This window comes from Nematolebias whitei, chromosome 18, assembly GCF_014905685.2.
Source record: "Nematolebias whitei isolate Nwh7 chromosome 18, NemWhi1, whole genome shotgun sequence".
In the NCBI taxonomy this organism is placed as follows: Eukaryota; Metazoa; Chordata; class Actinopteri; order Cyprinodontiformes; family Rivulidae; genus Nematolebias; species Nematolebias whitei.
Genome location: NC_056515.1, coordinates 32,040,640 through 32,066,666, shown reverse-complemented (window position 1 = coordinate 32,066,666; position 26,027 = coordinate 32,040,640). Strand labels below are relative to the sequence as shown.

The 26,027-nt window shown below is 39.0% G+C and overlaps 1 protein-coding gene across 1 annotated transcript; it reads left to right on the top strand.

The window, feature by feature from the left end:
- The first annotated feature begins 396 nt into the window (after positions 1 to 396).
- On the top strand, positions 397 to 24,855 carry atp2a2b (ATPase sarcoplasmic/endoplasmic reticulum Ca2+ transporting 2b). Its single transcript, XM_037691925.1, has 23 exons — positions 397 to 1,014; positions 1,320 to 1,337; positions 1,432 to 1,514; positions 5,725 to 5,829; positions 7,541 to 7,679; positions 12,730 to 12,810; positions 13,495 to 13,580; positions 17,025 to 17,180; positions 17,261 to 17,402; positions 17,626 to 17,792; positions 18,956 to 19,044; positions 19,227 to 19,329; positions 19,436 to 19,567; positions 19,664 to 19,783; positions 20,489 to 20,707; positions 20,786 to 20,909; positions 21,036 to 21,247; positions 21,331 to 21,551; positions 21,638 to 21,840; positions 22,038 to 22,123; positions 22,209 to 22,342; positions 22,428 to 22,545; positions 23,492 to 24,855. The coding sequence occupies exons 1-23, from the start codon at positions 897 to 899 to the stop codon at positions 23,762 to 23,764; spliced, it is 3,129 nt and encodes a 1,042-aa protein (XP_037547853.1). The 5' UTR covers positions 397 to 896; the 3' UTR covers positions 23,765 to 24,855.
- The last annotated feature ends 1,172 nt before the right edge of the window (positions 24,856 to 26,027 follow it).

The following is a 26,027-nucleotide window of genomic DNA, read 5'->3' as shown; positions in this document are numbered from 1 at the left end:
TATTTCAAAAAGCTAAAGTTTCACCAATACTAAAAGTCATAGCGCCCTTCTCCTGAACGAGCTGAACGTTTTGATTTATGATTTGTTGAAATAGCACAAAGGGACGAGGAAGATGCCGAAAAATGATGGAAGAAAAATATGGACAGTGTGAATGCTTATAAACATTCACACAATTAGAATAAATCTTGTTACTGTATTGTCATGTAAAAAGCAAATCATAAAGATAGGAGTAGTTTGATTATATGTTACAACAGCCTGCCACATGGCTGTACATTATATGACAGCCATGATGACAGCATCCACCTCTACGCACAGCGGTCGTGGAGAGAGAGAGAGAAAGCGGGACTTCCGGTGTCTCCAACCAATGAGCGCATTCCACATGCGGACACTGAACGCCGCATTCGACGAAGAGACGCGATTGGTGCCGAACGCCATCCTGGTGATTCCGCAACACACAGACAGACGGAGAGGGCGACAAGGAGCCGAGCAGCACCAGAACCACATGTTTAAACGATCCATTTGGGCACATTAACCTTCGATTTCGCTTCGTTTAAAATTGTAAAAACGAGCGCGGGCGACGTTTAACCGATTCGGCCTTGATATGGTTTCGTTGTCGAAGCTCTCACGAGAGGACTAGCGGAGCACCAGAGCCTCTTTAGCCTGTTAGCTCCTCGTTAGCACAGAAGCCGCTAATTCGTTCGCTCTGGCCGGTACACCTGCTTCCCACGCCGTGCTGTGTACTTGTTAATCTACAGTCGCCACAGGTGGGGGGTTTCGCTCTCATATCTTTATATATTCTTGATTTAAATCACGCTGCTCGGGACACCGGCGGAGAGGAAAAGGACTGTGACCGGTTGTGGTTGGGAGCAGGCAGCGGAACAAGCGGTGCCCTCACCATGGACAACGCTCACACGAAGACGGTCGAAGAAGTTTTCAGCTTTTTTAACGTAAATGAAAGCACTGGTCTGAGTTTAGAGGAAGTGAAGAAGCAGCGGGAGCGATATGGACCAAACGGTAAGGATTTGGTTTAAATGTGTTAGTTTTAACACAAGAAGAAGCTACTTTGCCGGGTTTTATTGCATGGCCCGGTAGAGGCTGAAAGCGTAACGGCGAGTTCATGAAAAAAAAAAAAAAAAAGATTGACGTCACAGAGCGTGATGTTGAAATACTGCTAAGCATCCCTTACGGGACGGAATTAATAAACAACTCTTGTGTCATGTGCAGCACTACCGCAGCAACTCACTGTCCTACAACAAGTAATAACATTGAAGTAATTGCCTGTCCATCTTTCTTTCCCCTGCGGCCTGAATGATCTGCAGAGCTGCCAGCAGAGGAGGGTGAGCAGACCACTCTGCACTTCAAAGATGTCGAATGAATTTTATTTAAATAAGTTCTCAAGGTAACGATCTGTTTCGGCTGTTATTTTTTTAGGTAAATCTCTTTGGGAACTGGTGGTGGAACAGTTTGAAGATTTGCTTGTGAGGATCCTTTTACTTGCTGCCTGCATATCTTTTGTAAGTATGACACACCTTTAATAAGCTGCGCACGTGTCTCGTTCAATAAATTGGTGTGAATCAGTTAGGGGAGACAAAAGTCACACACAAGTGTGTACAAATGTCCACTGTTGCATTTCTCAAGTGTATTGGACCAATTGTACCCGAACTTATCACTTTATGACCTGCAGGAGCTACACAGATTTGTGACCTTTAGCTATTGCTCATTGAAGTGTGCAGGCAGTTCTAATAGACTATTTTACAAAACTCGTAATATATATATATATATATAAGTAATTTACAACCCAACCAAATTCATACATTGTGTAAAATGTAACTTAAAAATCTCATAAACCAATGGATATGGTAAATGGACTCTACATATATAACGCCTTTCTATCTTATCAAGACACTCAAAGCGCTTTACACAACAATCTATGTCCTCATTTACCCATTCATACAGGGCTCTAATAGATCTATACAAAGCTAATAGAACAAATCATTCTAAAGTGACTAATCATTGCTTTATCACATTCATAAACTAGGGATGCACGGATCCACTTTTTTCACTTCCAATCCAATACGATACCCGTTGCTAGGTAGCCGTCGATACCGATCCGATACAGCTGAATTAACAAAAAAAAAAAAATGGCTAAATCATGATTTAGCCATTTTTGTTTACCTGGATGATTGAGCTTACAAACCCAGTGCTGAATTAACTTAACTATTTTTTTTACGCAGACATGAATGTACTGAATTAGAAATTTATTGAAAACTCTGCACCATAACAGCACACTTAAACACACACAGCTTCACAAGCTTTGTCAAACATGTAAAAACAACACAACTTTAATTTGTTCAGTCAGTACGCTAGCGCGCGACGTCACTCAGAGCACAAAGCATCGAGTTAGAGTGAATAGATCTGCCCAGTCATGGATCGGTCACATTGTCACCGATACCCGATCCAGAAGTTTTTTTCAATATTTGTATCGGATTGGTGCATCTCTGTCATAAACCGATGGGACGCATCGGAGGCAATGAGAGGCTCAGTGTCTTGGCCAGGAACACTTCGGCATGTGAGTGCTGGTGGATTCGAACCCCCAACTCTTGCAATGGAGGACGACTGCTCTAACCACTCAGCCACAGCTGCCCTGTGTATCAAATGTGTAACTTAACTGTCCAATTTTTTGGACAATGAAATGTAATTTAGGCATATCAGAATTTTACTTTTTTTTTGTCTTATGCACCTCTGTCAGATAACATCTGGAAAAACTTGACGTGACGTGAACTTGACATGAAATGGCATGTTCATTAGTTCATATCTAACTTCCACACTTGTATAAAACCAAGTTGCTTATCTATTTTATTTTATTTTTTTCATATGTGTTGTGACAGAGATATGATACTAATGAATGTGGCTGTTTCTAGACGACATTTAAGATTAGGGTAAATGTAAATTGTACTGAGATTGTAATTTGTACACTTTGTGTGCTTCTCTTTCATCAGAACAGTCTGGTGTTCAGAACAAGCTTAAAACTGTAAATAAGTTGCATTGAAAAACAAACCGGTATAAAAAATTACACATTATCCTAATGTTATTCTCCTCCTTATTAAAAAAACACAATCAGAAATTAATTCACCAAAACCAAAGCACTCTTTGAATTAATAAACAGTGACATGTTTAATACACAATTTCTTAAAGAATATGCAATTTTTTTTATTAAAATTATGAAGAAAATCGGATGTTGGAGCTTGCTTTACTGCTAACAGTATCATTATTGTGCCTTTTTATTTGAATTGCATCAGGCAAAATTTCAACAACACTAAAGGTTAATGTAGCAAAAGTGACAACTTATTAAAAACAATAGACCTCCACGTCCTCGTTTCTTCACTGAGCACTAAGTTCTACTAATGCAGACAATGTCCTCTTCCTTCACAAGCATCTTGTGCTTCGTCAGCTTGGCACATCCACTTGTGTTGGAGAGGAGTATCGGTGGAAGAGTGGACAGTAAAGATTTCTCATTTCTGCACCTCAAAGCTAATTGAAGTCATTCTGCTCTGTTGTAGCTGGACTTGAGCCAGGCGTTGGTTGGGCAGAGGAATAGCCTTAAGGTTCAAACGGACTTTTCTATAGTCTTTACCCCTGCTTCTCTTTTTTTCTGGGTCTTTGTTTTTTTCATTTGCAGTGGCATTTGACTGGACAGTTGGCTAACTGGAAGTCACTGGGGCAGTCTGTAATTTTATCTTTGCTATATGAGGTTTAAATGTGTATATGTTAAGTGAAAATGGAACCGTAACACAGAAAAATGGCAACAACATGGCAACATTTGAGGAAACTATGCTGCATCTTCACTGGTGACCATGATGAAACTGAAATTAATATTTCTTGGTTTCATCTTCATCACCGTTTTCTTAACTTGAGTTTTTTTGGGTCTTTCATTTTTAGTTCATGTCCATTTGCCTTCTTGGATGTACCGGTAATCATTTTCTGATGGTTTTGTGCAGATCACAGCCAAGTAAGAATGCTGTTCAAAGTGGACTATAAGGGTTCACACTGTTTGTCTGGTGACACTAAACAGGGACAACTGTGTTCACAGGAAGGTAGTTTGACTTGGTGATAATCTGGAAATGGATGTCACATTTGCATGTCAGATTATAAACCATGTTGAAATGAGCAGCATGCTGTCAAAGCATGAAAGCAACAGATCTGATGAATCAGTTTCATTAGTTATTAAATTACCATTATAGGAATGACTAAAAGTCTACATGTCTCAACATGTATTGTATTCATGCTGTCACGAAGCATGTTGATTTTGTAAACGTGCTTTAAACCTTTAGCTCCAGCGAGTGAGAATATCACTCAAGCAAAAGTGATTACACTCTTAAAATTCTATAAAATCACAAGTGACCCTATGGTGTGTGCGTTCATCCTCACCACACACGCAGACTCGGGACATTTACTTTAAATTGTGACTATTTAACTAGAAACTTGTATAGATGCTTTTCAAACTTAGACACTTTAAATAAATTGGTTTAGATAATTGACAAATAATGTGATTCGACCTTAACTGATTTTGTCCCAAGTAGGTTACTGTAGAACAAGACTGGGTTATTTGGCGCCGCATTCAACGCACTCAGCTCCTGGCACAGATTAAGGAGGAGAGAGGACTGAGCTCAGGAACCACTAACACGTTTGGCTCTTTTGTGCAGCGCTGGCAACAGGAGGAAAACGAGCGTTGGCTTTTGTTTGCACACTTTTCTCTGCATTAAAATAAAAATAAGGTTCCTGGTTATAAGTCAGGGTTTGCTGGCACAGATAGGCGCTCAAGGGCATAGCTTTGTGGTTTATCAGTTTCTTTTAATCTCCATTCTAGAAAAACTGACCTGTTTATCATAAATCCTAAAATAGCTATTCGTTGGTACAAATACACCAGATTGGTGGATTTTTTTTACTACCTCAGCTACTGGCAAGGTACTACAAAGAAGAAACTTCAACATTTAGTTACTTGATGCTGTAGTTTTAATGCAAACCCATCTCATTGAAATTTAACAAACTTTTTGTATTTTCTATTGTGTACAATTAATTACCAATGACTTATATTTGAACCATTTAATCATGCTCTTAACTAAATACTAGTCTAGAGCTATGTGAATATAATGTTTTTTGGGAAAACCGCCATCAAAACAGTCAGAAAAGCCAGCTAATATTTTTTCAGTGTTTATATTCAGTCATTTCAACTTGTTAAATGAATTGTACAGTTGTCATTTTTAAACATTAAAGCTTCCTTTATCTAAAATACCCTTTTAATGTCCTATCAACTTACAGCACAATGTTATACAATACTAAACAAAAAGTGATTAGTCATGTCTGACTTGGTCCTGGTTGAACATGTTGAATCACGTGAGAAGTGTTGAACTTTGACTCTTTCTCTGCAGCTCATGTGATGCCTTCATGTTCCGGGCAATTTTATTTTTGTCTATTTTATAATTGACTTGATCTCACCAGGTTGCTATTGATCTTTAAAGGCAATTTTCATTTACGATTGACTTGAACGTTTAACCGTCCTCCTAACGTTGTTAAATCAACAATACGAGACTCTAATCTGGGATGAGAAAGTATAAATTTTTGGTTCATCTTTTAATTGAGCAGAGATGGTGGTCTTCAGTTGTCTCATCGAGACTTGAATTGTTGCGCAACTAATTTCTGATTGTTTCTTTGGTTCGTGTGCAGGTGCTGGCCTGGTTTGAAGAAGGAGAAGAAACGGTTACAGCCTTCGTGGAGCCTTTTGTTATCTTGCTTATTCTCATAGCAAATGCCATTGTTGGAGTCTGGCAGGTAAATAAACATTTTTATATGATTCAAATAAGATGTTTTATTTGTCAGATGTTCCCTACCAGATTTTGTCCTGTCATTTGTCTGTCAATGGAAATGTACTTTTGTACTATTACCAGAAGCAAGTAGTTAAAGATGCATAGTGACTGTAAAGCACAGTCCATGAAAAACATCTCAGTCGATACATTTCAACATCATAAAAGCAGCATTTTCTTAATGGTAAACTCTAAATGGGCAGTTATTTAAGATTAAATCTTTTGTGGGGGAAATGCTAAAAAAACAAACTAGTTTGGATTATTATGAATAATGCATTTTGCTTGGTTAAAGATATCAGGTTTGTGTGGTGGATATTCTGTATTGTCTTGTAAAGTTAATGTTCGTTAAAGGGCGAGTTGAAAATGGAGTGAATGCGTAATATTTTGCGACATTTTTACTGAACTACACAAGCAAATATCCTGATGCATGCTCAATAATCCAGGTAGAAAAATCCAAAAAAGTTCAATCTGGTCCTCTGGACATTCAAAAAAACAAAAGCAAAACAAAGCAAAAGAAATCTAGAAACGTTTCGTCTCTCATCCAAGAGACTTCCTCAGTCTGAGGTGCTGTTTTCAGCTCAGTCTCTTAAATAGCACCTTCTTAGAGTGGATCAACATCATCAGGCCAGGACTCTGCGGTCTACACTCATCTCCAGGCCAGCGGTCACTCTTTCAAGGATGAAGATGTTCACATCCTGGACAGAGAGGAACGATGGTTTGAGAGAGGAGTAAAGGAGGCCATCTTTGTGAAAAGAAACCGTCCATCATTAAACAGGGGTGGAGGCCTCCATGTTCAACTGTCCCCCTCTTACAATGCTGTGATTGCTAGTATCACTCAGCCCTCTGTGAATAGTAAACAGCCATCAGTGTGCTAATGACCCATTGTTAGGCTGATGGTCCTTCTTGAGCATGTGATCAGCTGGTTTTGGTTGTCAGCAGCAAACTGGTTGATCCACTCTAAGAAGGTGCTATTTAAGAGACTGAGCTGAAAACAGCACCTCAGACTGAAGAAGTCTCTTGGATGAGAGACGAAACGTTTCTAGATTTCTTTTGCTTTGTTTTGCTTTTGTTTTTTTGAATGTCCAGAGGACCAGATTGAACTTTTTTGGATACACAAGCAAATGTATTTTGACTTATTCAAATACAGTAGGCTATTTACTTTTGAGAAACCTACTTGTCCTTGTGGTTTTTCTCTCGTAAAGGCCATAATTTTATGTTGTTGTATACTCCGTGTGTCATCGTCTGCTCATGTCTTGCCCGTTGAACAGCCGGACTGGGATCTGACACCAAGGCGATCTAAGTTTTGCGAAATTCACCAGACAATAAAATATGAAGTTGTAGCAGACGGGAACGAAACTTTTAAAGAACTTGGAGTGAAAATGCCATTGTAACATTAAATTAATAGCGCTTTTACTTAAAAATGTGAAACAAGTACAGTAAAATGAAAATGTAATGCCTGTTTTTTATTTTATTTTACAATCACAACTATCTGCCATTTTGTTTAGAAATACTTTAAAAAAAAAACATGACATTTTCTTCACCAATTTGCAAATTTTGATTACATCTACAATGACTTATTAGATATTGACAAATATTTTATTTTTAGCGTTCTTTGTTTAATCTACACTGTGTGAACTGTTTGACATTATTCCCCCTCCCTCCAACTTTCTATTGTTAAGGAGCGAAATGCAGAAAATGCCATTGAAGCTCTGAAGGAGTACGAGCCAGAGATGGGGAAAGTGTACCGCCAGGACAGGAAGAGTGTCCAGAGAATCAAAGCCAGAGACATTGTGCCGGGGGACATTGTAGAGGTGGCAGGTAAGATGACATTTATTAGCTGGTCCATTTAATATCCCAAATGTTTTGTGTTGCTTGAATGTTCCTGAACTGTTGGCTGACCCTGACGTGTATAGGATCATATGTTTGCCTTTTGTCACTGCGCTGCTGTTCTTTGGATTCTTACTGCGGTTTTGTTTGTTGGGGTGTTTCTAATTTTTTATCTTCCTTTTAGTGTAGCTTTTTTTCCATTCGTATTAATGTTTGTTTTTCCATTTCAAAACAAAACAAACATGTTTTCTTTGCTCCCAAGCGATGATTAATACATTTCCCTCACAGTCGGTTGTTTTTTTTTATAGTCGGTGACACTAGATAAACAGATTTGGCCTGTTTCCAGTTTCTTCTACTTGATTACAGAAAGTGAAATGCTGCACTCCAATTAAGTTTGATGCAACTGGAACACATTAATCAATGTCTGAGCATAACAACCGTACAGTAAAGAGAAAATGTAATGACTAATTACAATGATTTCATTTGCTGTGTATTTTGCAACAGCACTGTAAACCCATGATGTTTCTATTATTTCCAAACTATATATCACCAGAGGGCATTTTTTAAGTGCTGGTTCAAACAGTAGTCACCGACTGAGAATGCCTCTCAGCGTGGGTCAATTAGGTGCCGCTCACCTGTTTGCAACATCATTTAGTGATGTCTGTTTTTAGTTATCTGCTTCTGTTTTTAAACAGTGTTTATTACTAAATAAAAAATGATGCATTTTGCATCCACATTAAGTTTAGAACTGCAATATGAAAACATAAAGCAGCAGGAGAAAACAAGGCCAGAAACAGTTTGCACACTCTGGTATTGAAGTTGAGAAAGGATGTAAAGTTTGCAGCTTGAATCAGCTCTGAACTTTTAATGGAACCTTTTTTAAAATGGTTTTCAATTTTTAGATGTTTAGAGTTATGTATATAGTTACAATGGGCTGATAACAGGTCAGTGGTAATTTAAAGTGACAAAGCTTCCAAACTTGGGCTTTTACAGCCAAAGTTTTTCCTCCAAGGCTCAGATCCCCAGATACTTCATAGTGTATTACTTTCCCACCATTGACTGTTTACTTCACATCCTTGAGGAAATTCTTGTTTACACCAACCCAAATCCAAGCGAGGCAAAGGAAAAAGAAATCTGAATCACTTAAACCTGATCGTTAAATTCAATACAAACACACAGTTCTGGTTAGGTCACCAGCTTTGTGGTACTGATATTTTTAGTGTGTTTTGGGGGTGTTCCACTCTGGTTTTAATAAACCTCCGTCTTGTCGAAGCTCCAAAATTCACGGTTGAAACCCGTGCCTTTTGTGTAAAAAGTTGTTTATCTCTGCAAAAAGAAGCTGAGAACTTGTTTACCGATTTATTTTTTTATTAAAAACTTTGTGTGAAAAATGCTATGCTAAAGCTCAAACCACACTGAGCATCCGCCATTTTGAGAATCTGAAAAAAGGACAGACAGCCCATGTCACATCAAGAGGCCTCCCTCCCATTTTTCTTAGAGGCACGCTGCTCGCTCCCTCACTATCCATCCTTCGGTTCAGTCTTATACTGCCATCCGGTGGTCAAAAAAGGTACTACACAAAAATTAACCAACATTCCTTCTTAAATTTGATAATAATTACTAATTATTGTCAAATTTCAAACATTATCGTTTATCGCAATAAATTCTGAGACAGTTAATTGCCATGCAAAATTTGTTATCGTGACGGGCCTAGTCCCACGTTGTCTTTGTATCTAGAAGCAGTTTGCAGGTGGTCGTATAGGACTGATGGTTACTGAGTTCATGTAAGTCAAGAAACAAAGGTATGAAGACATTTAATTTGGATAGTATGGGTCACAAAAGTCAATTTCCCAAACTGTTTTGCCGTCTTTGAAATGTTTCACTAATATTAGTAATTATATTACTTCATCTCATGACCCATTTAAGAAAACGTTACAAACCTCAACAGCATCAAAGACTCCAGTAAACTTTAGACTTCATCAGTTTTACTTTTCAATAAATTATTTTTAAGTCCATATTTATTTATGTTTATGGTCTGAAATCTAATACTTATTTTATCCTAAGCATTATTAAATTAAATATTAAATTTTTTGTTCAAAATGTGTCTATATGGATGGTTGATTGAAACTTGGTTGCTTGTGGTGTAGTAGATCGACTTCTTTTTTCTTCAGACTACTCCTTTTCATTCAGAACTTTTGTTTTATGTCAACATGTGACATATTTATTTTAAACTGTAAATGAATGAAATAAAATTTACAAAAAAAAATGATTACACGGTTACTTAGATGACTGTTTTAGTAACGGATATTGGATTATTAAACCAGCATGAAGTTTGTTTGTTTTCCTCCCACAGAACGGGTACAGACGAGCCACTGGTTTTTGCAGTTCCAGCGTGTAGATGGATTTGACTCACTAACGTTACACAAGTTCTATTTCAATGAGGCCGTCATAATGGAGATTATGCTAATAAAAACTAGGAAACCTCTTTATGACACATGACCTGTATTTCTAGCTGTTAGTTTTAAGACGGGGTAGAAGTGAAAACTTACACGTCGAGTCATTCAGCCCTTACAAAAATGTTTTTTTTTTTTACTCCTATTGTAAATCCTGAACTGGTGAAAGGAGAGCACAACAGGTTGGGACATGATGGAAGGACCCAGCTTGATTTTTGTTGCGCTCCAGGTGGCAGCTTGTACCGATCATTTGTTTTTAAAGATTAAGAACGCTTTACCACCCAGTATCAGCTTTTTGATTAGACATGTCTGCTTCTTCCTTAGGTCGCCTTCCAGGTTATGGTTTTCTTATTTATTGAAAATTGCTGAATGATACGAGTTTGTATTGGGATACAGGATGTCGTGACAAGTCCCAGAACATTGCAAGCCTACTTGCATTTAAACATAGACACCTTGTTTTATTAGACCCCCCATGTTGGGGACAGAACGGAATGTTAACTCCAGACCCTGCAGTGTCAGTTCATTGTATTTTAGTTTTCTTTACACAAACGCCTCTAAATACATGAGAGCAGCTTCAGTTTTTACAAGCTATGAGATGTTAAGTGTATGCAGCCTGACGTTTGTCCAGTTCTCTGGAGAGCAGATATTACTGATAATTGGATAATATCCTTTGTGCACAAGGGAGAAGGAAAGGTTCCTGTCCCACAAGTCATTCACTCTTTCCCATTAAAAACAAAAGCTAAAAAAAGCTTGTTCTGTAAGACCGGAGGCAAAATGTCTCTTATGTGGAGTTGAAATTTAGGTCACTGCAGAATGTTTCTGGGCGATATTGTAAAAAAATCTTTCCATTCCCTTGGTGCAAAATGTAATGAAGAGCTACCAATATGCATATATTAGCCAGTGACATGTGAGTGATTGAAACTGGTTAGGATTTATTATGGTTTCCACACCACCGTTGTTGCCAGTAAAAGTAGGTTAGTTCATTTGCTTTGACCTTATTCGCTGTATACACTAATGGATGGAAAACAGCCAGGTGTTTTGTTTTTTTTTTTCTGTTGGTGGGTTTTCTAATTAGTGAGTTTTTGTGCTAACCTTCCCACAAGGCTTTTAGTCTTTATATTTCCAGTGGCCGCAGGTTCTTTGTATTCTTCCTCATGTTCTCGTTGTTCATCTCCCTCTTTGTCTGTTTAAGGTATAAAGTCCAAAATTAGACCAGTGATAATAAAGTGGTATAACGGTGTGTAGGAAACTGCAGGACTAAATAAGGCATTGCAGCTGCTCCAGTCTGTGAGGATTATAGTGAATTAACATACGATACGTCTTTAAATTTAAAATAAGATCCTTATTGTAATCAGAATATTGGAGATGATTTGTTTACTTTACAAGTAAGTGCAATTTCCTCACTCAGGTTTCTGTAATCCTATAGGAGGTACGTCGTAAGACTTGTTACAATGAATGAACCATCTGTACGCAACCGCGCGTCAGGGTTTCTGTTTCAGCTCAGGACGTTCAACGGGATCTCCTTGCTTAAAACAGATGTTTTTTTTGCATCCCTCCCCCCCAAATCCAGCAGCTTGTATCAAGCTCATCAAAATATTTTTCCCATTTTTGGGCGTGTGGATTGAAGGACTCGTGTAAACCCCTTTCCCCTGTCGACCGTTCCTCGTTTCCTATTTTATTCTCAGAAGGACACAGCAGAGGTTTACGTGTCCGTCACCACTCTCCACTGTCCACAGTGCTCTTTTAAAGAGCCACCGGGTCATTGCTTTCATCTTCACCCTTTCAAGCTGTGTGATGTCTGACTGGAAAAATGTCTCTGATGCAACAGTGGAGGTTTACATTCTCCTTTCTTCTTTAAAATCTTTAAAATAATATAAATGTCATCATAAATACACGGGTCCTGAAACCGTTAGTTGAAATAGATGGTTTTTCCCTCTTTTATGGTTTTGACCTTTCAGAAAGTAAAATATTGTGTATTTGTTTCCACGCTCGTGCCATGGAAATGAAAAATGCAAAGAAAAGCAGTTTTCATGCAGGTTTAAATTTAAATAGTGGCACAATTACAGATTAAATCAAAAAGGTAGAGGATTTTTATTGTGTAAAAGTGGTCAGTCTAATGTGCTTATTTAATTTAACAGATATTAATGTCTGCCCCTTTAATGGCACTTGTTGGATTTACACAAATAAAAATCTTGTTTGAATTATGAGTATTTACTCTTGACATTTTTGTGGAGACCACTGAAGCTTTTTGTTCCTAAAAGAATCGCGTGGAGGAGACGAGTGGAACATTAATAAGATTAAACGCACGACTCCCATCTGGCATCCTCAAACTAATAACTTAAGTTTGATTATTTTATTACTTTGACAGGACATTTGTGTAACTCTGCTGTTTTTAATTTGAACTGTTTTGTATTTTTTTCTTACAACTGGGACACATCGTGGTTGAAGATCACTAAACAACCATGTTTGCTTTTTTTAATTTCCTTCTTTTCCTCACAAACTATCACATCATGTAGCCGGTGCTATTTATAGCTGCATTTAAACAGTTAAAACACTAAAATCATTCTGTTTGATGTTTCTGTTCACAGTTGGTGATAAAGTACCTGCTGACATCAGGCTGACTTCTATAAAGTCGACCACCCTGAGGGTGGATCAGTCAATTCTTACAGGTAAATTCTTAAACTACAAGCACTCCCTCTCTCTTCAATGTTGTTTCCCTCCTAAAATGTTAGTTTTTATATTTAAGATGCGTATTTCACAATTTGTTTAAACTTTTCTGGACATACCTGGACGCACAAACTTTACATTTAAATTACCCTTTGTACCTGATAATTGTGACTTCTTGGCACAAATCTTGAAGAAAAAAAGAGTAATGTTGCTGAAATGGATTAAAAACAAGTCTGTGGATGATAAAGGATGGCTCTAATGTACAAGAGAAAAGTTTTATATGCATCAAGTCCTTAAATCTTGACTTGCTCTGCTGCCTTAATTGGTAGCAAATTCCATGGGATATTTTAGTGTTTGAGCTATTTTCTCCTCTCTTGCCTTCCCCATTCATGGCCATACCGCCCGTCGAACGCTCCCTGCCTTGTTCTTTTTGAACTGTTCAGTCTTTTCACAGCTGATTATGCCCAAAAGAACGCGCAGTGTTAGCTGACATTGGACGAGGGTTTAGAAAAGCAAGAGCTTGAGCAGTATCTGATACTTGTCAAATGTGCTCAGTCAGCTGAGAAGTCTTTTCCACCAATCTGCCCAAAATGTCAACCAAGCATCGCTATTACCTCTTCACGCTTTGCTGTGTAGAAACTTAACGCTGCTTCTGTTCTTTTATCTTCTGCTTCCTCTTCTTGTAGGAGAGTCTGTGTCTGTGATCAAACACACAGACCCGGTGCCAGACCCACGTGCTGTCAACCAGGACAAAAAGAACATGCTCTTTTCTGTGAGTGACTCACTGAACCATTTTTAGACCGCCAGTCTTCACTTTACCCTCGTTTTATATTCTTGTCTCTATTTTTATTTGGGAAAATGGAGACAATTAAGCACAAAATAATTCCTGTTTTGATATACATACCTGCAAACTAGTCACTTTTCAGCGAAATTTGCCCATTTCGAACTAAAATATTCATTTACGTGAATCGTCTAGATCCGAAGAGGGTAGGATGTGTGAGAGAAACGGAGCACGTAGCATCTTAGCTAGCTAGTCTGTATTGTACGCTTTAAGATTTGAACACCTTGAAGGAGAAATACCATGTTAGGGAGAAAGAACCCAAGTAACACAAGTATTCTGTAAAGTCAAATAGTTAAAATCAGTGATGGGGGAGGAATAGTGGAAAGGAAAACAACGGGAGGAGGAGATGGATGTTATTCCAAGTGAATTGTGAAAGAAAAGGCAATAAAATATATGAAGTGTAGAAATTGTGGTGGCACCAAGGTAGGAAGGAACCTGTAAATTATTTTTGTTTTAATAATTACATGCAGGTTGAGAAAACTGACATGTTTTTTTTTGTTTGTTTGTTTGTTTGTTTGTTTGTTTGTCACTTGCTTGGCACAGTGTAATTTAGTGTTGTGAAGGCTGCATGATGCCAGGTCATTTTCTGTTATGAGTAGTCACTAAATTCACTGTTGGTGGTTTTTAAAATGTTCATTGGGTAAAATTAATACTTTATTTTTAAAACATGCAGTGCAGTGTCACCACAGTTTGACACAATGGCACGTTGTGTTGCAAATAAAACTAAATAAAAAGTAAACAAAATAAAAGTCAAGTGCACCCCCAAAGTTATTGTTGTGATAAATTGTGTCACATTAATATCTTAGCCATAGGAGTGAGTTTAAAAACAGGACGATGCAGATATGGACTAGTTGAATGAGGTGTCTCTAAAATATCCTGATGCATGATCAATAATTTCAAGAATTTTTTTAAAATCCATCCAGAGGACCTGATTTAATTTTGTTAAATGTCTCTACAGCATCTTAGCAGGTCATGGTCTCTGTGCAGTAGACCAGGATTTGGTAGCTGGTGCTAAAATCAAATCTCTTCTGCAACAATCCCTCTAGCAACTTTTGTGCTTTTTGGGACTTTAGCAGGAGAGGTACAAACCTGTGCTGTTTGTTAACTTGTCCTTTGTTGTAGGGCAGGGTTTTATATTGTAGCCAAGAACTTTTTGGGTGCTAGGTTTGTCACCTTTTTCATCCCTTCTGAGTTTGCAGTTATGTATATACAGGTGCTGGACATAAAATTAGAATATCATGAAAAAGTTGATTTATTTCAATAATTCCATTCAAAAAGTGAAACTTGTATATTATATTAATTTATTACACACAGACTGATATATTTCAAATGTTTATTTATTTTTTGGGTGATGATTATAACTGAAAACTAATGAAAACCCCAAATTCAGTGTCTCAGAAAATTAGATTATTGTGAAAAGGTTCTACAAAGAAGACGCCTGGTGCCACACTCTAATCAGCTAATTAACTCAAAACATCTACAAAGGCCTTTAAATGGTCTGTCTAGTTCTGTAGGCTACACAATCATGGGGAAGACTGCTGACTTGACAGTTGTCTAAAATACGACCATTGACACCTTGCACAAGGAGGGCAAGACACAAAAGGTCATTGCTAAAGAGGCTGGTTGTTCACAGAGCTCTGTGTCCATGCACATTAATAAAGAGGCGAAGGGAAAGAAAAGATGTGGTAGAAAAAAAAGTGTGCAAACCCTGGAGAGGATTGTGAAACAAAACCCATTCCAAAATGTGGGGGAGATTCACAAAGAGTGGACTGCAGCTGGAGTCAGTGCATCAAGAACCACCATGCACAGACGTATGCAAGACAAGGGGTTCAGCTGTCGCATTCCTTGTCAAGCCACTCTTGAACAAGAGACGGCATCAGAAACCTCTCGCCTGGGACGACTGCTGAGTGGTTCAAAGTTATGTTCTCTGATGAAAGTAAATGTTGCATTTCCTTTGCAAATCGAGGTCCCAGAGTCTGGAGGAAGAGAGGAGTTGGTCCACTGTGTTTTCTGAGGTCCAAGGTCAATGCAGCAGTCTACCAGGAAGTTTTAGAGCACTTCCTGCTGCTGACCAACTTTATGGAGATGCAGATTTCATTTTCCTACAGGACTTGGCACCTGCACACAGTGCAAAAGCTACCAGTACCAGGTTTAAGGACCATGGCATCTCTGTTCTTAATTGGCCAGTGAACTCTCCTGACCTTAACCCCATAGAAAATCTATGGGGTATTGTGAAGAGGAAGATGTGATACGCCAGACCCAACAATTCAGAAGAGCTGAAGGCCACTGTCAGAGCAACCTGGGCTCTCATAACACCTGAGCAGTGCCACAGACTGATCGACTCCATGCCACGCCGCATTGCTGCAGTAATCCAGACAAAAGGAGCCACAACTAAGTATTGATGCTGTACATGCTCATCTTTTTCATATCATACTTTTCAGTTGGCCAACGTTTCTAAAAATATATATATATTTTTTGTATTGATCTTAATATTTTAATTTTCTGAGATACTGAATTTGGGGTTTTCATTAGTTGTCAGTTATAATCATCAACATTAAAAGAAATAAACATTTGAAATATGTCTGTGTGTAATGAATGAATATAATATACAAGCTTCACTTTTTGAATGGAATTACTGAAATAAATCAACTTTTTCATGATATTCTAATTTTATGACCAGCACCTGTATTTTTCTTTCTGTCCCATTTGAAATTCTTGCTTCTTTTTTTTTTTTTTTTTTTGGTCAGTTTTGTAGAATGTAAACTAGTTTTCCTGCTTAAAAAATGTGTAACTAGAATGAACGACAGCTGAAGTTTGTAGAAAAATAGTTACCAGTTCATGTAACTGGTAAACAAATAAGCTAAAATCAGCAAAACTGCAGCTGAAAGGTAAAATTTGACAAACTTTTAAAAATAAATAAAGCCGAACTGTAGGTAAACGATAAAAATAGCAAGACAATTCAGAATATTTAGGGTTTTTTGTTTTGTTTGTAAAAACTTTTAAGAGTTTATAATGTGGGGAAGTTTTGTCAATAAAGTTAAATAATTTAAAAAGGTACAAATATAATATTAACACAATATTTCCAGTTGAGTAGATTTTGATGTACGTATGTAAGGGTAAAATAGTACAACATGTGTAGAAGTAGTTTGAGCACATAAAGCGTACAGAAAAAGCATCAAAGGGAGAATAGTGTGAAATCATCACACACGACCAAATTTAAAAAAGCATTTAGCGTACTAGTCTGATTTTCCAATGGAAATTTTAGTGGGTTTTTGACATGATTCCAGTAGTTTCCAAAATCTTTTTTCCAGTGGTGCTTTGTTCATTAAATGTTCACTAAAGTTTTATTTTAATTTTTTTACTAAAACTTGTCAGGGTACAAACATTGCTGCCGGTAAGGCAATTGGTGTGGTGGTGGCCACAGCTGGAAACACAGAAATCGGTAAAATCCGAGATGAGATGGCATCGACGGAGCAGGAGCGCACACCTCTGCAGCAGAAGCTGGACGAGTTTGGAGAGCAACTGTCTAAGGTGGAAGATGTTTCTCTGTCAAACTTTGAATGATTTAATTTGACTTTTAATTGTTAATCATGTTAACTATGTAATTACAGGTCATCTCACTGATCTGCATTGCTGTGTGGATCATCAACATCGGACATTTCAACGACCCTGTCCATGGAGGTTCCTGGATCCGAGGCGCCATCTACTACTTCAAGATTGCTGTGGCTCTGGCAGTAGCTGCTATTCCTGAGGGTATGCTGAAGGGTTACACAAATACAGCTGTGTTCTCAACATGCGTGTTGTTGTTGAATTAAAAAAGCAAAATCGCAATATGCGCCGTTTTCGTTAGAGATCAGTTCTGTTAATGTAATAAATACAAAGTAAAGTTTGCCTTTTCTCATTGAGTTGTTTAAATCCTCTCAAATCTAATTAATCCTCCTTTCCTTTGGGGCATCTGTTGCAATCTGTCATGCAGGTCTTCCTGCTGTCATCACTACCTGCCTGGCTCTAGGAACACGCCGCATGGCCAAGAAGAATGCCATTGTCCGCAGTTTGCCCTCTGTGGAGACCCTCGGGTGCACATCTGTCATCTGCTCTGACAAAACTGGAACACTGACCACCAATCAGATGTCTGTGTGTAGGGTGAGCGAACAAGAATAGCTTCTTGTGATTAAATCTGATTTGTGGGCTGACTTTGAATGTTTTGCTTTTAATTGAACCCTTTGGTTAGAACTGAGCTATGTTGATCCAACCTCAGGATGCACGGTATGTCAGCGCCATTTGTTAAAGATGTTCTTCATGTTTATGTAAATCTTTAGTTAGTGGTGATAAGGTTTGAACTGTACACGGCACAGGTTGGATAGCTCGGAGTGCGATGCAGAATTGGTGGCTGTCAAAGTGCGTAGTTCATTTTCCATTCTTTCTTGCTCTCGATGCGTTCTTCAGCCCCCATTTCTCAACTCGAGCAGAATACTGATCAGTATGCAGTAGTTAGTCAGCAGCAAACCAGTTGAGTTGCATAACTGACCTTGTCGTTCTCTTCCTTCTCTCGATCTGCATCTCTTGCTCATCTCTTACAGTTTTTTTTTCCAAGTGAAGCCTAAGCCGACACGTACGCAGCATCCAAATAGAGCAGAGCATAAATGAGCGAACTGGATGTTGCTCTTCGCTACATTTGATCCGTTTTCTGTGTTTTAAGGTGGTTTTATCGTTATGTAGTGTAGCTTTGTCACTGTGGGAAAGTAATGCAGTGGTGCTCGCTCATCCTATTCATATCTTTGTATCCTCTGTCAATTTCTGCCTTGGATATAAGAATTTGAATAAGTATTCAGATGTCATCAGCTTTTTTTTAAATATATTTAAATATACCAAGAGAGTAGGGCGTTCTAAAGAGCTGACACTCATTTTAAACATTTACAAATGCAGTGGGGAAAGAAGGCTAAAGTAATTTAGATATTAAAGTAATTACATTATTAATAAATTCAGAAATTTATATTTCCACCTGTACTGGGTCAAGTATCTGGACTGTCCAGAGGATTTTTGTCTCCAGTTTTGTGTTAGATGACATTTATGGACCTTCCCAGCCACAGTGCTCAGTGTCTGCTTTGGATCAGGATGCCACTTTCCTGCTCTGTTCAGTGTTAAAGCAGCGTATGAGGGTAGTTTGCATACAGATTGTAATGTGCTGCCACCTGCTGGCTCACCTGTTACCTAATGCACTGATCCGTTCAATAAAATGAGTAAAATGTTTTCCAGACACATTTCTGTTTATGGGTTCAAACTGTTTTTCCTCTTGTTTCTTCTAGATGTTTATCATCGATAAGACTGAAGGTGACAGCTGTTCGTTAAAGGAGTTCACTGTAACTGGCTCCACATATGCCCCTAATGGAGAAGTGTGAGTATTGAGTGTTTTAAATGTTTATAAAAGGTTTAAATAAGTGCGTACACTGCAAATAAATCAGGCCTGCGTTTGTACTTTTGTTAATTTAAACAATTTAGAGAAGACTACTCTCATGTTTGTGTAAAATATGTAAATTATTCACTAATTTCTTGACACTTTTGTTGCTTCTATTTTAGTTTTCATAACGGCAAACCAGTGAAATGTTCCCAGTACGATGGCTTGGTGGAGATGGCCTCCATCTGCGCTCTCTGTAACGACTCGTCACTGGACTATAACGAGGTGTGTGGCACGCAGTAAACCTCGCTCCTCTACCATGGCAACGTCTCACTCGTTTTGTGTTGAATTTCTAAAGACGGCTCATCACTTGTATCGTTTGTTTGACCAGATCAAAGGCGTGTATGAGAAAGTGGGCGAGGCCACGGAGACTGCTTTGACGTGCTTGGTGGAGAAAATGAACGTGTTCGATACAAACATTAAAAGCCTTTCCAAGGTTGAGCGAGCCAACGCCTGTAACTCTGTATGGAACCTTTAACTCTTTTAAAAAAAAATTTAAAAGCAATACGACTCTTTTTAAATATAAATCGTTTCTTACTGCGGTTTTATTTTGTTGTAGGTGATCAAGCAGCTGATGAAGAAAGAATTCACTTTAGAGTTTTCCCGAGACAGGAAATCAATGTCTGTGTACTGTACTCCTAATAAAGCCCGCTCCTCTGCTGGCAAGATGTTTGTGAAGGTAAATATTTCTCACAATACACATCTTATTACCGTAGTTTCCACCGTACATGTCTTATCAGTCCCAATATGTCTAATAAAGTGGAAAAATCCATAAATTTGTCGCTTCGCCATATAAGTTGCATCTATTACGCGTCACCGCTGACAACTCAGAAATGTGGTCTGATGTTGTGCCAAAAATAGATTGACTGCCAAGCGTGCACAGGAGGACTTTAACAAGAATTTAACAAGATTAATACCTAAAAACAACTGTTTGTTCAAAATTATAGCAAAGGTTAGTCTCAGTTGAACTTTTACTTAATAAATGCACTTCGATGGTCAAATTAGCTGCATTTCGCCGGGGGCGGCGCAGTGAATTGAAACTGATTTGATGATTGCTCCAAGTGAGCTGGACGAAGGTGGCAGGCTGTGGCAAGCCGATTGTGTCATTAATAGCCATGTTTACCTATTACATGACACTATGGCATGCCTTACTACTCAAGTGCCATCTAGTGGCTAAAAATGTTAGTATTCAATATTTTCAGTCAGAATGGATAAACGGTCATATCGCAGCCAAAATTTGTTTTATAAATATGGGTAAAAATCCATAAGTCGCTTCAGTGTATAAGTCACAGGGCATGCAAATTATGCAAAAAACTGACTTCTAGGCTGAAAAATATGGTACAATGTTTATGTCCTCCTCATTGTCATAATGGTCTTTTCTCAGGGCGCCCCCGAGGGAGTGATTGACAGGTGCACACACATCCGTGTAGGCAGCAACAAGGTGCCCATGACCCCTGGCATCAAGGAAAAAATCATGTCTGTGATCCGGGAGTATGGGACGGGCAGAGACACCCTGCGCTGCCTGGCTCTGGCAACGCGAGATAATCCCATGAATAAAGATGAAATGGTTTTGGAGGACTCCTCTCGCTTTATAGAGTATGAGGTAGGAGTCTGGAATATTCTTCTTGCATTAACATTTTCCTGTTTTACTTTTAGTCATTTTTCTTTTTCCATCATCCAGACTGATCTAACATTTGTGGGCTGCGTCGGCATGCTGGATCCTCCCAGGGCGGAGGTGGCAGCCTCCATTCGGCTCTGTCGCCTTGCAGGCATCAGAGTAATCATGATCACTGGAGACAACAAGGGTAACTGGAGACCATTTTACCAACAGAGCTGACACCAATTACTTTAGTTTCACTTCCAAAATGAAATAAAACAAAACTGCTTGGTAAGATTTTGGGAAGTCTGAACTCTGCACGTGTGTATTTTAGGGACAGCTGTGGCTATTTGCAGACGCATTGGCATCTTCGGTGAAGAAGACGATGTTTCTAGCATGGCTTTCACTGGCAGAGAGTTTGACGATCTCACACCTGCTGCGCAGAGAGAAGCTGTGGTCAAAGCTCGCTGCTTTGCTCGTGTCGAGCCTGCTCATAAGTCCAAGATTGTCGAGTATCTACAATCCTACGATGAGATTACAGCTATGGTAAAAAGTGATATTCCTTTAAGTCGAGTAGCTTTGATATTACAGGTAAATGGTTTCTCACTGTTCTGTCTCCCTGCTTTCAGACAGGGGATGGAGTAAACGATGCTCCCGCTCTGAAGAAGGCCGAGATTGGCATCGCCATGGGCTCAGGAACAGCTGTGGCTAAAACCGCCTCGGAAATGGTCCTGGCTGATGACAATTTTGCTACCATCGTAGCTGCGGTTGAGGAAGGCAGAGCCATTTACAACAACATGAAGCAGTTCATCAGATACCTCATCTCCTCTAATGTGGGCGAAGTTGTCTGGTAAGGTTGGTTTATGTCGAACCGTCCGTCAGAACATTTGTTTTTCCTTCCGTAACCTCCACGATTTTATTTTTTTGTGTGTGTAGCATCTTCCTGACAGCAGCTCTGGGGTTCCCTGAAGCTCTTATCCCCGTTCAGCTGCTCTGGGTCAACCTGGTGACTGACGGTTTACCTGCCACTGCTTTGGGTTTCAACCCGCCTGACCTGGACATCATGAGCAAACCTCCACGCAATGCTCGAGAGCCCCTCATCTCCGGCTGGCTCTTCTTCAGATACCTCGCTATCGGATGTAAGTTTTTGTCTGCAAGGAGAGTAAACAATTTCTACTGATTACTGTGCAGACCATGCCACCAAATCCCTCCAAAAATGTGCATATTTTTGCTAAAATTGTGAAAATAAACGTTTATGACGTCATCCATTCTGCTTTATGTACCAGTAAGTAAGCAGGCAACACCTGTGAGTGACTTACTTTTTTTATGCTAACAGGTTACGTTGGGGCTGCCACTGTCGGTGCTGCCTCTTGGTGGTTTGTTGCTGCTGAAGACGGACCAAGGATCACCTTCTACCAGCTGGTAATTTGAACTTCTAGTATTCTACTTCACTACATCTGAACACTGCCTTCCTTTCCTCTTGGCTCTAATATGTCACATTTCACAGAGCCACTTCCTGCAATGCGGTCCAGAAAACCCAGAGTTCCAGGGTTTGGACTGTAAGGTGTTTGAGTCCCCCTACCCTATGACCATGGCCCTGTCTGTGCTGGTCACCATTGAGATGTGCAATGCCCTTAACAGGTTGGTTCCAACATGTCTTCCTTTTCTGTTCTCATGGTCGTATGGTCTATTTTTACCCGTTTCATTTATCTGTGTTGTTTCTCAGTGTGTCGGAGAACCAGTCCCTTCTACGAATGCCTCCCTGGGAAAATGTCTGGCTGCTTGGAGCCATCTGCCTCTCCATGTCTCTTCACTTCCTCATCCTCTATGTGGAGCCTCTTCCAGTAAGGAATATTTTTAACTGGATAACCAAATAAGTAATCCTGCTGTCATGTACATCTACTGTATTTTTCAGCCTATAAGTTGCAGTTTTTAGCATAATTTACATGCCCTGCGACTTATAGGCTGAAGCAACGTATTTTTTTTTTTTTTTTGCCATATTTATAAATTAATTTTTGACTGAGATATGACTGTTTTCATTCATTCTGACTAAAAAACAAATAAATAAATTGAACAGTACCATTTTCAGTCACTAGATGGCAGCAGAAGTAGTAGTGAATGGCATGCCGTTGTATCATGTAATAGGTAAACGTGGCTATAATGACAAATTCAAAAGTTCAAGACAAAAACAACTGGACTTTATGTATTATACTTTTTTTTTTTTCTTGAAGTTTTTTGAATTTACCATGTCCTGGATGACTGAGAATCTTCACCAGTTATTAATGACACAATCAGCTTGCCATAAACCCCACCTTCATTCTGCTCGTTGCTTGTAGCAACCGTCAAACCAGCTGCACCGCCCCGACGAAATGCAGCTAATTTGACCATTAAAGTGCATTTATTAAGCAAAAGTTAAACTGAGACACACCTTTACTATAATTTCAAGCAAACAAATAATTGTTTTTAAGTGTTAATCTTGTTAAATTCTTGTTAAAGTCCTTCTGTGCCCAGTCCAGCGGCCGCCATTTGGCAGCTCATCAATTTTTGGCACAACACCGTCCCACATTTCTGGGTTGTCAGCGGTGACGAGTAACAAACGCGACGCGTCAGCGGTGACACATAATGGATGCAATGTATACGGCAAAGCAACATGTTTATGGATTTTCCACTGTTTTAGACATATTTGGACTGATGTGACTAATAGGGTGGTGCGACGGTTACGGTGGAAAATACGGTATATATTGCTCTCCAAGTCTCTAAAGCCGTACATCTTTCTGAATTACTTTACAGATCATCTTCCAGATCACCCCTTTGAATCTGACTCAGTGGCTAATGGTGCTCAAGATCTCGCTGCCCGTCATCCTACTGGACGAAATGCTCAAGTTTGCTGCCAGGAACTACCTGGAGCCCGGTAGAGAGCTGGAGAAGCCGGCCAGCTGCAAAGCCTGCTCCCTGTTTGCATGTATGGAGGGCATCTCCTGGCCCTTCGTGGCCATTTCCCTCCCACTGATTGTGTGGATCTACAGCTCTGACACTAACATGGCTGACATGTTCATGTCCTGACTGACCTGAGCACAACCTCAACTGTTTCATCCCCCTCCCACTGCCATCACCTCCCTCTCCTTCTCTCTCTGCCTTCTTAAATGTGCATAGCTAGCGTGCGTGAGCGTTTGTAGACTTAGCGTGTGTGTGTGAGCTTGTGCGCACGAGAAGGACCAACTCATCGAATCTAACAAATAATATAAAAAAGTTCAAAGTTTGTTTTGAGTTGAGATAGGACTTGTGAATGGATGAGGCTTTAAAATATGTTAAGAGGACCACCACTCCCATAGCTTTGGACTGTGTTGCTGGTTTAAAAGCAAATATAGTGTTGACTTTTTTTTTTTTTGTTAATATTACCTTTAAGATATGTTTTAAAGATGTGTTCTGTGTCACTACAGTTCTAAAAAGTAGTTTTGTTGAGGTTCCCTCCCATTGAAAAGGAAGTTTAAGATATCAAATTATTTGACCTGTACAGAGATTGAACACTATTTTATGCAAACCTTTTTTTTTTTTTATGGCTTTGTAAATTGTTTAACCAGCGTGACTTAGAGATATCGCCTTGATTTGTTTTCTGTTTTACCATTGTGTCTTCAGTAAAAACTCTTGAGAGGACAAGCTCCATATGGCAGACAAGGATGGGGAAAGGTTTGGTTAAAACTAAAAGAAAAAAAAAAATTGAGAAACGAAACAAACAAAACAAAAAAAGCTGCATGTCCTGTGACTAAGCATGAACTCTGTGGTTTCTCATTTCTAATTTATAAACGTCCCCCTCGTTAAAGCATAAATAACTTTGTAATAGTTTTTTTTTTTTTTACAGTGTTGAAAGTAAGTCAGTTTTTCTGCACCTGGCAGAGCACAGCTACCTCAAATTGACAATAGGTTTTGCTCATCTTGACATGCTTTTCAACGGTCGTACTAAAAAAACATTGAGGTGTGCCCCCCTATTGTGCAGAAAAAGAACAAAATCTTTTTTTTCCTCCCCTTTAACCCCATTTTAAGGAAATATTTTGTTTGTATGAACTTGTGGCATTCTTTAACTTAATTTTTGTTGTGCTGTGGAGGCAGAGCTGGGTGGGGATGCTGTTTACCATCTCCATAGCGTTTGATTCAAAGGACGGTAATCTTTAAAGAATAATACTAAAACAAGTTTTTCACATGAACATTGCAAATAAAACAAATTGTTTTTTTTTGTTTTTCTACTTTAAGAAAAATACACTCATGAACCCTTTGAATCAAGTGTTTTCTGTCTTTATTTAAACATTTGAGGCTCGTGGTTTTCCGTTTCACAACAAGTGTTTTTGTACGTGTATATTTTACTTGAATACAAAACATTTCAGACACAAATGCTTGAGTTTTTTTGATTTAACATGATTTGCAGGAGCTATTGGAAGAAACCTTAGACTGTAGAGCGCTTAGCTTATGGTTGAATAGTTTGAATCCGAGTCATTTTGCACTAATTGAGCATTAATTTGTGTGAACATTTCTGTGTGAAACCCATCAAAAGCATGTGTTTTAGGTAGAAGCCTGGTTGTTCTCACCCACTTGTGTGTCTTAATTTTTTTTCTTCAATGCCTTCCATTGGCTCTCCTGTCACTAGCGTGAGTATCCATTTCTTCCATCCTCCACTAAACATTGTAGAAGACATTGTTTGATCATGTCTCATGTAGAAGTGTTTAAAATACAAAGTTCAAATGGACATTGTGTAAAATGGAAATAAAACAAAATGCAACGTTTTGCAAACTCATAAACCCACATTTATGGTAATCAAATGTTTAGCGTTGTCTTGTTGAAGCGTACAAGCCCGTCCCTGAAAGACATCTGGATAGAAGCACGTTTTAAAACCTGTATGACTGCATTTCCTGATGTGGAATTTGGCACTAATGTACCCCCATACCATCAGAAAGGCAGCCGTTTTGAAAATTTTTCCACTGTTTTTAAGTTCATTAGCTTTTCCCCTAGTTCACTAGGCAGAGCGCACCTCTTCCATGATTTTTGTCTATGGAGAGAGTGGAGACACGTCTGTGTTGCATGCTGTTTGTACCAACAGTTGTTGAGCATGGGGGTGGGGGTAGAAATGATTGTATGAGGGAAAAGGAGCGCTACCTCTATAGCTTAGCTAGTATGTCTTGCATTCGGCTAGCTTAGTGCTATGTCAGTGTTGACAGGGCGGGGCACCCTGCTTTTATAATAATGTATTGTCATCAATGTATGTTCCCATACAATGGTGAAATTGGTTCTCTGCATTTAGCCCATCCAGGGTGGTGTGGTGGGCGGAGCCTATTTG